The 12739-nt window shown below is 42.2% G+C and overlaps 1 protein-coding gene across 3 annotated transcripts in view; it reads left to right on the forward strand.

Annotated features, from left to right (window-relative positions):
• Window positions 1-12739, forward strand: part of RAB3B (RAB3B, member RAS oncogene family) — a 120320-nt gene that overhangs the window by 77803 nt on the left and 29778 nt on the right. For all 3 annotated transcript variants that reach the window (XM_074961744.1, XM_074961742.1, XM_074961743.1), the window contains one exon: window positions 11775-11893. In XM_074961744.1, the coding sequence (XP_074817845.1) occupies window positions 11775-11893 (119 nt within the window). The remainder of the gene's footprint in view (window positions 1-11774; window positions 11894-12739) is intronic.

The following is a 12739-nucleotide window of genomic DNA, read 5'->3' on the forward strand; positions in this document are numbered from 1 at the left end:
AAGGTGACGAGCCAGGTGTGTGATAAGACTTTAGTGAAGACTGAAAAGGCATTAAACTTATGGCTGGAAGACATGAACCGTAAACGTGTGCCTATCGATGGCAACACGTTGCGAGAAAAGGCTCTTAGCCTCTATGCACTGTTCAAACCTCCCGCCGAAGAGGGACAGCCTTCTGATGAAAAGGAATTCAACGCCAGCCAAGGTTGGCTTAACAGTTTTAGGAACCGCTTCAACCTCAAAAACGTGCAGACTACTGGTGAAGCTGCATCTGCCAATGAAGAGGCAGCAAAAGCCTACCCCGAACAATTAAAGAAAATCATAGAAGAAAAGGGCTATCTTCCGGAACAAGTTTTTAATGCTGACGAGACTGGGCTCTTCTGGAAAAAAAATGCCCAACCGCACTTACATTTCAAAATCAGAAAGACAAGCCCCTGGCTTCAAAGCAGCTAAAGACCATGTGACTGTGTTGTTTTGTGGCAATGCGGCTGGGCATTTAATAAAGCCGAGCTTGCTCTACAGGGCTGCAAATCCCCGTGCCCTAAAAGGCAAGAACAAAAATCTCCTGCCTGTGTTCTGGCAATCAAATAAAAAGGCTTGGGTGACGGCAGCATTATTTCTGGATTGGTTCCACAAGTGTTTCGTTCCGGAGGTCAAGCAGTACCTCAAAGAGAAAGGACTTGACTTTAAAGTATTGCTAATCATAGACAGTGCTCCTGGCCACCCTGAGGCACTCCAGTTTGCGCATAATAACGTTGAAGTTGTCTTTCCCCGCTCACCAATACCACCTCCATCCTCCAACCTCTCGACCAAGTCGTGATTCGCTGTTTCAAGGCCACGTACACGAGGCTTACATTCTCACGGATACGTAGCACTATGGATGCTGATCCCAATCTTAATGTGATGGAGTGTTGGAAGTCCTTCAACATTGCTGATTGCATCACTTATATTAAACAGGCAATGGATGCAATCAAGCCTGAAACAGTCAATACCTGTTGGCAAAACCGATGGAAAGAATGTGTGAATGATTTTAAGGGTTTCCCAACCATTGACAAAGAAGTGAAACGCATTGTTCAGGTGACCAGGCAAGTGGGTGGTGATAGCTTCGTCGACATCCTTAAGGAAGAAATTGAAGAATTAACTGAGAGCCATAGAGAAACATTGACTAACGAAGAGTTAGAGGAACTGATAAAATCATCTACAGAAGACGAAGATGATGATGATGATGATGAACAGGAAGAGCCAGCAAGTTGGAATCTTCATAAATTTGCTGAAGTGTTCCAAGCAGCGAAACACTTGAATGATTTAATTTCTGAATACGATCTCTCTATGGAACGAAGCCTCAAAATCACACGTAGTATTACGGACGATTTGAGACCGTATCAAGAAATGTTTGAGCAGCTCAAGAGACAACAGCGACAGTTGCCGATCACCATGTTTTTCAAGGAAAAACAACCAGCAGCAGATGAGCCTACGCAATCAACTTCTCGAACTGAACCAGAGCCAACCACTTGGTCTATGACTCGCTCTCCGTCACCTCCGTCTCCTGGATTGACATCAAGCCCTGAAGACCTCCGGTAATTTCCCCCGCTGTAATTAAAAATACAGTACTGTAAAATTATATTTTGCATATGTACTCTTTATTAGATACTGTACATTACTGTATACATTGTACATTTATACATATTACTGTATAGGGTTGTACAGTATACGGAACCATGTACAGTCTACTGTACTTTACGGGCAATTTAAGGGATTTTCAAGGGTAATTTTGACTACATGCAATTTTCACTTTACGCGCTGACTTTAGAACCTAACCCCTGCGTAAGATGCGACTCGACTGTGTAATGTTGCTCTGAGCTTTTAAACAGCTGCCATATTCCATCCCAGTGGTAACTGCACTTCAGTGTTGGATTAACGGATCCCTATTTATATCCCTTACATTGGTTTACTTAGGAGTATAAAGTGCTTTGCATGTCTATATTATTCTAATTCAAGAACCTCAGAGTGTATTATTAATAAAACAAATGTTTATACTGTAGCAATAATGATTTCATCATTTGTACTCAGTGCATAGCCTGACAATGCAGTGGACCTGTTGAATTTTATTCGCGGTCAACTTCCAGTATTTATTTGCTAGTAAAGAAATGGAAGTTGGGAGGAGATATGTTATGGAGTTGCCTATATTTTTGCACCCCCATGCATTTCTTGTTTTTCCTTCCAAGTAACAGGATCCAGAAAAAAATCAAACTGACTGGCATTTTAATTTGTGTGCAGACAAATGAAGATGTTTGAGCTAGATAAAAGATATCTGTAAGACATAAGCACAATGAACCTAATCCTCTTTTTTCAGTGTACATCTTTGTCTAGTTTTTCTCTTTTGCAGGCACTGGCTTGTAAATGTCACAAAAGGGAAACCTGACCCATACAGTGATAAGCAGGGGCAGATATGTTTGTGAAGCAAGCAGCCCTATTTCAACCCCACGTATTGTTTGACTGGTTGAGTAGATCAACTGCTGCTAATCCCTTGCTGTGATCTCAAAGCAGCGAGGAAAAGGAAAATCATTTATTTTAACTCCTTATAAGCAGGAGTGCTAATCACAGTATCTTGATTTGATTTCACTTTGGGTAATTGCATTCTGCTGACCAAAAACAATGCCTTGCTGTGTCAGTTTTTCACGTCTTGACCTAAATTGTTGTGTAGAGTTGCTGAGTGATGTTAGTCGATTGCTTTTTTTCACCCCAGAAATGGCTGCATTTGAATGGTGGGGTGAAGTGAGTCCAGTGTCTTTTATTCCCTATATGAGTTTTGTTTGTACGGGGCTTTTGGATCCTTTGGGAGGAAAGGCAGTATATAAATGTAGGACTTCATTATTATTTGTAGTAGTACAAGTTTGCCCCAGGGACATTCAACGCATCAGTTATAGAAAACACAGTTAACAAGAAGGGGAGGAAGGGAGTTTAAAGCCTTGTGCCCACCTGCTGACTAACCATGTTTTGCAAAACCTCTTAGGGCTTGTCTGCAGTTTAAACACTGCAGCAGGACAGATGCGGTGCTGGTGCTGCGCCACTGTAGCATTTCAAGTGTAGACGCTACCTAAGCCGATGAGAGGTGTTCTCCTGGCGGCAAAGGTAATCCACCTCCCTGAGAGGCAGTGGCTAGGTCGATGGAAGAATTCTTCAGTTGACTTAGCACTGTCTACACGGGGACTTTGGTTGGCTTAACTATGTTGCTCAGGGAGGTGGATTTTTCACACTCCAGAGCAAGACAGTTAAGCCGACCTAATTTTCTAGCGTAGACCAAGCCTTAGGCTGTGTCTATACTAGAAGTTTTTTCCTAAAATATCCTACTGGCGCAGGTCCACCCTAGGTAGCAATGCTGGGAGTACTAGTCTAGACGGAGCTGCATGTGGTTGTGTGGTCTAACCCTGCACAGAGCAGGTCTACAAAACAGGGTGGCTGAAACACTGGTATGTCACTGGCACTGTGCCTACACTAGGCCTCCCATCTTTACTATCACTATTGGAGCTGAAGTGATGGTAGCCAGAGTTGGGAAACTTGAAGGAAAAAATCCTAGCATAGACAAGGCCTTACAATAAAGTTATTTCTTCCTACGGTATAATTTTCTTCCGAGTTGCTAATATAACATATATTGCAACTAGCTGATTACAGTTTAACAGGGTTTCATTATATCGTGAGTTCACTCAAGTAGGTTCCAGTGGCTCATGGTCAATGGGAATACTAGGTAATGAGAGAGAAATAACATGGTTAATTCTGTCTTTTGACCTGGAATGTGTTAATGAGAGCTAAACTCCAGGGTTAATTTGCTCCTGCCAGCAGGTGAAATGAGAGAGAACTAAGCTTCACAAGCATTTCATGATGTCATATCTCCTCCATAGTAACCAGTGACTCATCTTGCTCTCCTGTTTAATTCTATTTTTGGATGCCAGCAGGAACAATAGGATCAATGCTCATCAACATTATTACTTTTACTGTTAATTTCTTAGTGATTCATAGGGCAGCCTGAGCTCTCTTCTCTCACTGCCTAATATTTTCAAAACTTCCTTTTTGTCTCAGCAGTGACTTTTGCTTAGCACCTTTCTTGATGCCTTTAACACATAGTATCCTTTGTAAAGAAAAAAAAATTATATAAATCTTATCCCATCATCCACCATGCTGAAGTGCAGAAACTTCTAGAGTGGAACACTGCAACTATTTAACCGTGTACACCAACACTACGTAACAGTTAAGACAAAGAAAATAATTTAAAAATCATATCCAATTAAAGCTACAGAGGGAATTGAGGTGGAATGAGTTAAAATCCCTATGTAAGTGCTAATATGTATAAGAAGATAATATACTACATATAGGGTAATGGCCACCATGTGATAAATTGCACAAACAAAATACTTGTTGGGAAGAACTATGTAATTACAGCTATCCCAGATTCATGCTGATAAAATCCGTATATAACCCTATGAAATATAGTGTGTGTGTGTGTGTATGTATGTATATGTGTGTGTGTGTGTGTGTATATTTACATATCTACACACACACATACCCATAGCACAGAGGTACATTTAAGTGTGTTAAGGCCTTTCAGTGTTAATTTTGTCCAATATGTTTAAAAATTTAAATTTGTTTTTTTAGGTGTGTGTGTGTGTGTGTGTGTGTGTGTGTGTGTTTGAGTATATAAAATACAGTACAATACAATACAAAGGACTGCCATAAATAGCCACCAAGTCCCTACAGGTCAGCCAACTACTTTACTCTCTTCATGAAGAAGATGGAAGGTCTGCAGGGATCAAATCAGCATCAGCAAAGAAACAAGGTTAAAAGCACATAGTTCCATGATGGTAGCGTCAAGTTGCTGAGCAGGGAAGACTAATGGCGGTGGATCTGCTACAACCAATAGCCCTTTTCCCCCGCACCTAAAAAAAAAAAAAAAAAATCAAATCTGGCATTCACAGTTAAAGATAATTTTTCCTGGGAAAAGGAAAAAAAACCTTGGCCCATGATGATTTTCAATCCCTGAACTTCAGCAGCACAGTGGGACAAGACACAGTTTAAATTTCCAGCAGTGGAGTTGTCATGGTTCCTCATTCCATAACTTTATGGAGGACATTCATTCCAAGATGTGACCTCAAAGAGCCTGTGATGGATGAGAACCCCCTATTAATGTGACTGGACCAAGTCACCATGTCTGTGTGAATACAGTTGGGTCAAATTCAGATTTTGTACAAGGAGATGAAATTTCACAGATGTCAACAGAGTTGCTTCTGCTTACAGCAGGTCTGAATTTGGCCCATTGTGCTTGAATATAAGGACAACAAGTAAACAGTGTCCCAGAACCCCATAAATAGTGACTCTATAAGCCAGCCACTTGTTTCTGTTTGGATATCGGTATGGAATCGCCAAAGGGCTCACCCTTTTCCTCAAACTCAGTTTGCCTATCTTGAAAGGATTAGGGGCTAAGGGAACTCTTCTGGGAATCAAACTATGATTTCAAGGAGTCAGATGTTTCACACCAGATGCTTAGATGTCAAATAACTTGTCACTCCTGGCATCGCTGGGCCATACAATCCCTTATCCTGTCTCCAACAACAACAACATTGAAAGGAAGGTGTAAAAAGCCATATTACAAATCTAACTATGTGATGCTATCCAGTTGGGTGGGGGAGGGCAGAAATCTCTTCACCCTATCTGGAGATCAGCTGATGTCCTGATGCAGTGATGACTGTTGTTGTGTGTTAAGCACCAACAGTGTGCTTTGTGCTAAGACACAGTCAGTCCCTGCCCCAAATCTCTTACAGTCTAAGACAGACACAGAGTAGATAGAATGTGCTGGAAAACCCAGAGGAGGGAAGAACTAGCATTTTTGTTCTAAAAATATATTTTATATTATTGACTCAAGGCAGAAGTGCATCATTGTGAGGGATCCAAATGAAGAGAAATCAGTGGGTTAGTGGACTGGAAATGTAAACATTTGTGACTGTATCCAAGCAGTTGAACTGCTGATCAATCTTTTATTCATATAGATGTCTGATCCTTCTTTTAATTTTTTTTTTTTACTAAGCTGTTTGTCACATGCTCTAGGACAAAAGTGATGTGTGTGCTTGATTAGATTGAGCCTGATACAGATGAGAAATTGCACTTTTCTTTTAAATTCTTTGTGGTCAGAAATAGTTGTCAAAAGAAGAAAATCAATGAGAATTCTCACTTTCAAACCTGAATAAAAAAGCATGAAATTGGGGCCTAAAACCTTAAGCATGATGACCCTTTTAAATGTTGTCCTTGGCTTTTTATTTCTGTTAATGCAGGTTTAAAAAATTCTGGATATGCTAATGTTATCGTGAATAGTTAAGAATTGGATCATGTGAGTAGTTGGGCATCTGTCACAAGAACCCCATGCAAACGCATTTGGGTCATGGGTCTTTCCCCGTGACTCATGACTTTTGATGGCACAGGTATTGCAAGAGCCTCACATTTTTGTTCGAAGGTCCCATGTAACAGGATTTTTTGTTTGTTCTTTTGCATATAGCAAACTTAGTTGAATGTCAAGGGAAGGTTCATGTGTTATTGCAAGAGAACCCAGACATGTTAGTTATTAGCATTAATGTGCCTTGCTAAGACACTTCTTTGCCTAGTTATAAAAAGCTATCTGATCCCTAGACAGGGACAGCCAAACAGACTTCTAGACACTGAAGGCTCAGGCTGTTCTTCCCAGGCTGTTAATTAGCACTACGACATTGTTTGTGCTGATCTCTGCCTGTACCTCATGTACTTGCTTCCCTTGTCTTTTAATCTGCTTAGTTATATTCCATCTAAAGGTCTTGCAGGCAACTCAAAAAAGCAATCAGTATTCATTATTTTGTCCCTTCATTAGAAGACTCTCCCAAACAATAAACTTAAGTATGCATCCAATGAAGTGAGCTGTAGCTCACAAAAGCTCATGCTCAAATAAATTGGTTAGTCTCTAAGGTGTCACAAGTACTCCTTTTCTTTTAGGTGCTTAGTTACATATAAGGGCTTGCTGTGTTTTAAACTCAGGGTGCGGTGGGGAATTGTTACAAATGCAGAATAAAGAAATCCAATTATGATAGATACTGCACTGCATGCGGTATCTTGGGGGCCATTGTATTAGATTGGTGAATGGTTTATGTATGATTGTGTTCTACTCCATGGGGGAGGGTTACCAGTGGGGGATGATTAAGGTGAGTCACTGAGGCCATGTCTGTCCTACAGCCACTACAGTGGCACAGCTGCAGCGCCGTAGTGTAGGTACTTCTCACGTCGACAGAAGAGTTTTTTCCATCCATGTGGTTTAATGCAGCTCTCTGGGAGGTGGTAACTAGGTCGACAGAAGAATTTTTCCGTCTGTCGACCTACCTGCATCTATGCTAGGGGTTGGTTAGTTCAACCTAACTGCAGCACGGTGTATTTTTTACAGCCCTGAGTGATGTAGCTAGGTTGATATATAATTTTTAAGTGCAGACTAGGGCTGAGACTGAACAACTCTAGAGAGGAACTGCCTCCTGGAGTGGTGACTAGGAGACAGACAAAGGGCTTTTGGTCTAAAAGGATGAGCTTTAACTGGCACAGGACCTTCTTTCTGATCCAGTAAATGGACAGGACCTCCTGTCCAAGGGGGGGCCCCAACCCTTGCAGAAGAGGTGGAAAGACTTTGGCCTACTAGGGCCTCATAAAACGGGTGGGTGACTCCTGGTAAGCTTTTAGCATGCGTATAGGGACTTCTGTTGTTTTCTCTGTAATGCTTTTACCTTAAGGATAAACGTACTGGCTTAGGAAGAGGAGTCTGGTACGTTGTAACTGCTGGCAAAACACTGTTCATAGCCCTTGGAGAGAAAGGAAAGCACAGGCACTGGCCTTTTTAGGCAGACTGGCTTGCTGGGGATATCACAGCGTGAGGCAGGGAACTGTGCAGCCTTAAAACCTCAATCTGGAGGGATTGAGACATGTTACCTGTGTATGTACTCTACACATCACTGAAAGAAGCATGCAGTGTAGACTTACCCTTAGGGGGAGAGAAGGATCCTCTGGTGTAGCTTTCTCCACTGAGGAGCTATTTCTGGGCTAGGGCTGTAGATATTTTCATGGACTGCATGGCTCCGTGGGGGAACGCCAAACCCTATCGGGAAGCTGCAAGGAACTTGTTTACATGAGCCTTCCTCCTCCAGAGAACACCCTGTAACACCCTGGTGAAGAATACCAGTGGTTAATGGTTTTTGTTTACCCTTTCACAGTAAGACTTGTGTGCTAGGCAGCCAGCATCTTAGCCCTTCCTGAGCAGATGCAAGCACCAAGGCTGTGTATATTGAAATTATGGGAAGTGGGACTTCAAAAATGTCAGGTCTGATTCTGATCTCACTTATAACAGTTATATACTGGTGTAACTCCATTGAACTCAGTGGAGCTCTTCCTGATTCAAATCAATGCTAGTGAGATTAGAATCAGGTCCTACATCTCTGAAGGAGTTCTGTACAGAGGGATTTATTTGCCTTAAACTATATTCTGCAAAGACTCTTTCAACCAGTCTCTGAATTTTTCTGCTGAAGTTGCAGGGTTGATAAAGCCCTTTTAGGGTACATCTACATTTCACTAAAAGACCCGTGGCACTGAGTTTCGGAGCCCAGGTCAGCTGACTTGGTCTTGCAAGGCTTGGGCTGCGGGGATAAAAATTGCAACATAGACATTCAGGCTCAGGCTGGAGCCTGGGCTCTGAGACCCTCCCTCCTTGTGGACTGTTGGAGCTCAGGCTCCTTCCTGAGCCCAAACATCTGCACTGCAGCTTTGAGGCCCTGCAGTCCGAGTCCTGGGAGCCCAAGTCAGCTGACCTGGGTCAGCTGTGGCCATGTCGTGGGTCTTTTATTGCAGTGTAGACATATCCTTAGACATTTTTCTCCAAGACTAAGGGGAGGAAACTTTGCTAATCATGTTTTAAACCAGTGGCATAAAAGGCCTTTTTTAAAAGTTAGAGTGTGGAGGCTGAGTACTGTACCACCATTCACTTAAGAACTGCTTATCCATAAGAGTAACTGCAGCAATCAATATATTACACTGAGTGTGTGCTTTGAAGATAAGGCTCTTGTCTCCCTACAGCTATTTCGGAGCATCTGTTTGCTGAAAGATGGATGAAATACATTTGTGCAAATGATAGATAATACCTCCCAAATGGAAGATATTTTAATTACTTGAGTACTATACCTGCTTCATCCAAAGGGATGGAATGTTTAGTAGGTTGGTAATTATAGACCTTTTCAGCTTGAGGAGCTCGGTTAAATCTAGGCCACCTCAGTGGTGAGTAAAAGTTGTTACACTCACCTAATAGGCATCAGATGGTATGGCTGCCTGCAGTGACTCAAGAGTATGAGTACCAACTTCAGGGCAGGCTTTTAGGAAACAGGGCACAAACCCCAAACTGGCTGTGAGTTCTGTGTTTAGATTTCACCAGTGAATTATCAAGTGTAAATTTGTTAGGCACTATAACAGCCTTAACATCAAGTAACAGCCAGTCCCCTTGGGTAGCCTGGTCTATCTTGACAGGTTTCAGAGTAACAGCCGTGTTAGTCTGTATTCGCAAAAATAAAAGGAGAACTTGTGGCACCTTAGAGACTAACTAGTTTATTTGAGCATAAGCTTTCGTGAGCTACAGCTCACTTCATCGGATGCATACTGTGGAAAATACAGAAGATGTTTGTTTTTATACACACAAATCATGAAAAAATGGGTGTTTATCACTACAAAAGGTTTTCTCTCCCCCCACCCCACTCTCCTGCTGGTAATAGCTTATGTAAAGTGATCATTCTCCTTACAATGTGTATGATAATCAAGGTGGGCCATTTCCAGCATTTCCCTGGTCTATCTTATCACCCAGGTAAGTTTATTTTTGTGATAGATGGTCCCTTACACCAAGAGTGACAGCAATATTCAGGTTACTCCCAGTTCCAAAGGACCAGTCACTTACCCCAGGTCCATTGCACCTTAGATATCACCATGACAGAATACGTCCCTGTATTCATACCCTACATACTATTTTAATAATCTTTGTACAAAGCATGCATTGTAAGGTATCATTTGGAAACTCATAATTTCCTGATCAGTATTGTCCTGGTAAAATATGTGTAGCAACATTCTGTGTGAAGTTACAAGATTATCCTGTATGCTGTTAACACATGTTCCAAACCCCACAGCCCTACCCAGGCAGAAGTCAGGTTTATCCTAAACAAAAGAAGGAATGTGTGTTTTACCTTAATTTGCATTGAAGCAGTAAGCAGAGTCATTATGCAGGGAGGGCAAACAAAGGAAGTTCAAACAGGTGAAAAAAAAAGCAGGGAATATCCTTCTACATCGTCTCTTTGTCTCCCGGTTCTCAGCTGGAAATGTTTTTCAAGAGGGGGACTGAAACTATAAAAAGGAGGGACAGTCACTCCAAGACACACAGCCCTCCCTACCCATCGCATTCACTGCGTCTGAAGAGACAAGGAAAGCAGCTGTTAGACCAGGGGTGGGGAACCTTTTTTCTATCCGGGCCACTGACCCACAGAAAAAAATCAGTCACGGGCCACACACAGCCCCGCGGAGGTGCGCAGAGGCTCGGGTCTTGCCCTAGGCTCCGGGCTGGGGCTAGAAATGAGGGGTTCAGGGTGCGGGAGGGGGCTCCAGGCTGGGGCAGAGGGTTGGGGTGCTGAGGGTCTTGGCAGACCACTTAACGATCTTTCCAAATGTTGTTTGTACCGTTAGCTAACTATTGTAAAGCACTTTGGATAAAAGCACTATATAAAAAAAAGTAGTAATAATTAACTTTTTTTGTTCTACAAATAAAAGCACACAACTCATATTTTAATATCAGTAGTCTTACCTTTCTAATGCGATGGATGTGTCCTCTCTCCCCTGCTGCGGCAGCCCCTGAGCTGGGGCTGGGAAGGAGTGGGGTCTCTCCCCGGCAGCCACAGCACTCGAGCTGGGGAAAGTCACCTCTTTCTCTGGCCACCGCAGCCCTGCACATCCCAAATTCTCCCCACCCCGTCTTCTCACCCCACTGCCCCCTATTCCCCCCAAGGCCACCACCTCACCTTATATGTGCATCTTCTCCAGGGTCCAGGCACCTAATTAGTGGAGCCACGCCTGCGCAGCTCCACTAATTAGGTGGGTGGCCCTTCATTCTCTCGCGTGCGGCTGCCCTGGTGCGCACCTTAGAGGGAACTATCTGCAGACCACCTGAGTGGAGCTCGTGGACCACAGTTTGAGAACCTCTGCACTAAAGGTTTCCTAGTGTGTTTTCACATAGTACAGTTTTAAACAGCACTTTCATAAGAGGCATTTGCAGCATCCACTTTGTGGCTAAACCAAAGATTTCACTCTCTCATCAGTGCTACATTCGTATACGCTCTTTACACAGAATAGCCCTTGACTGCTGTCCCATTTCCATCTGCTTGGAAATGTTGACATTCAATGAACTCTGCCACATTCTGCTGCTGCACAGAGCGTGTGGCAGGGAACAGCAATTAAAGGGTTGACATTTTTCCTTATTTTTTTAACAGGACACGTGTCAAAACACAATTATCAGAACCTAGTTAATGCAGAAACATAATTAATACTAAAATATAAACAGAAATCAATTACTGCAGTGGGAGCTGTTGGGTACTCAGCATTTTCAACTAATTTAGTTGCCTAAATATGGGTGTAGCACCCTAACTTGTAGTTCTTATTTCTGAGACCCGGGCCACAAAGCCTAACTACTTTTATTTTGTATTTAGGATACTGCTGGACAAGAGAGATATAGGACTATCACTACAGCCTATTATCGAGGCGCGATGGGGTTCATCCTGATGTATGATATCACCAGTGAAGAGTCGTTCAATGCAGTGCAGGACTGGTATGGAACAAAATTATTGTTATTCCTCTTTTTAATTTTTGTTAAGCCAGTTAGCTCTTCACCAATGCCTGTTGACTGTTTCATGTGGGTTGGGAGTAATTTCCTTACCCCCCCTGCAATTGCTTTGTATTACTAAGTTCTTAATCATTCATTTGAAATTCAGAAGAAATGTTTCACTGTGTAATTGCGCTTGAGGAAAAGTTGCACAACTCCACTAGCTAGTCCCTTTAGGGTTTTTTTTTTAATTTTTGTAAAAGATTTTATTTCCAGTAGTAGATTTTTAAAGCTCTTGTTCACAGCAAAGAAATATATACGTTAATACATGACACTTATGGGTTATTGAGGTTCTTCCCTATAGAGCCAATACAACCCAGTTAAATGCTGCTTTTATAGGCCAGTTTGACACAGCCAAATGTTATTATAACCTGGGTAAAATCTAAAGAACGGGTAAAATTTTCAAAAGCACCTAATCCCATTTTCAAATGTGTTTTAGGCATTTAAGAGCCTAATCACTTTTGAAAATGGAACTTGGGTTCCTCTGTGACATAGGTTTTGAAAACTTTAGCTGAGGTTTTCCAGTTAACCTTTATGAACTCTATGGAAAAGGTTAATTGGTCTTACCAATTTTCAGCTGTGGTGCCTGGTTCAGTTCCATTACACTCACTGCAAACTTAGTGAACCATTATCATTGCTGTACTGAGTGTGCATGTGGTTAAAGTTGCCTAAGACCCAAATACAGTATTAATGGGGGAAAAATAATACTGAACCTTTCAATATATGCTTCATGGCATTTTGAAGCACCTTAGCTTAGCTGGGAAGGGAAGAGCCCTGAAAGTGTAACAGAGT

This window comes from Natator depressus, chromosome 8, assembly GCF_965152275.1.
Source record: "Natator depressus isolate rNatDep1 chromosome 8, rNatDep2.hap1, whole genome shotgun sequence".
NCBI lineage: Eukaryota > Metazoa > Chordata > Testudines > Cheloniidae > Natator > Natator depressus.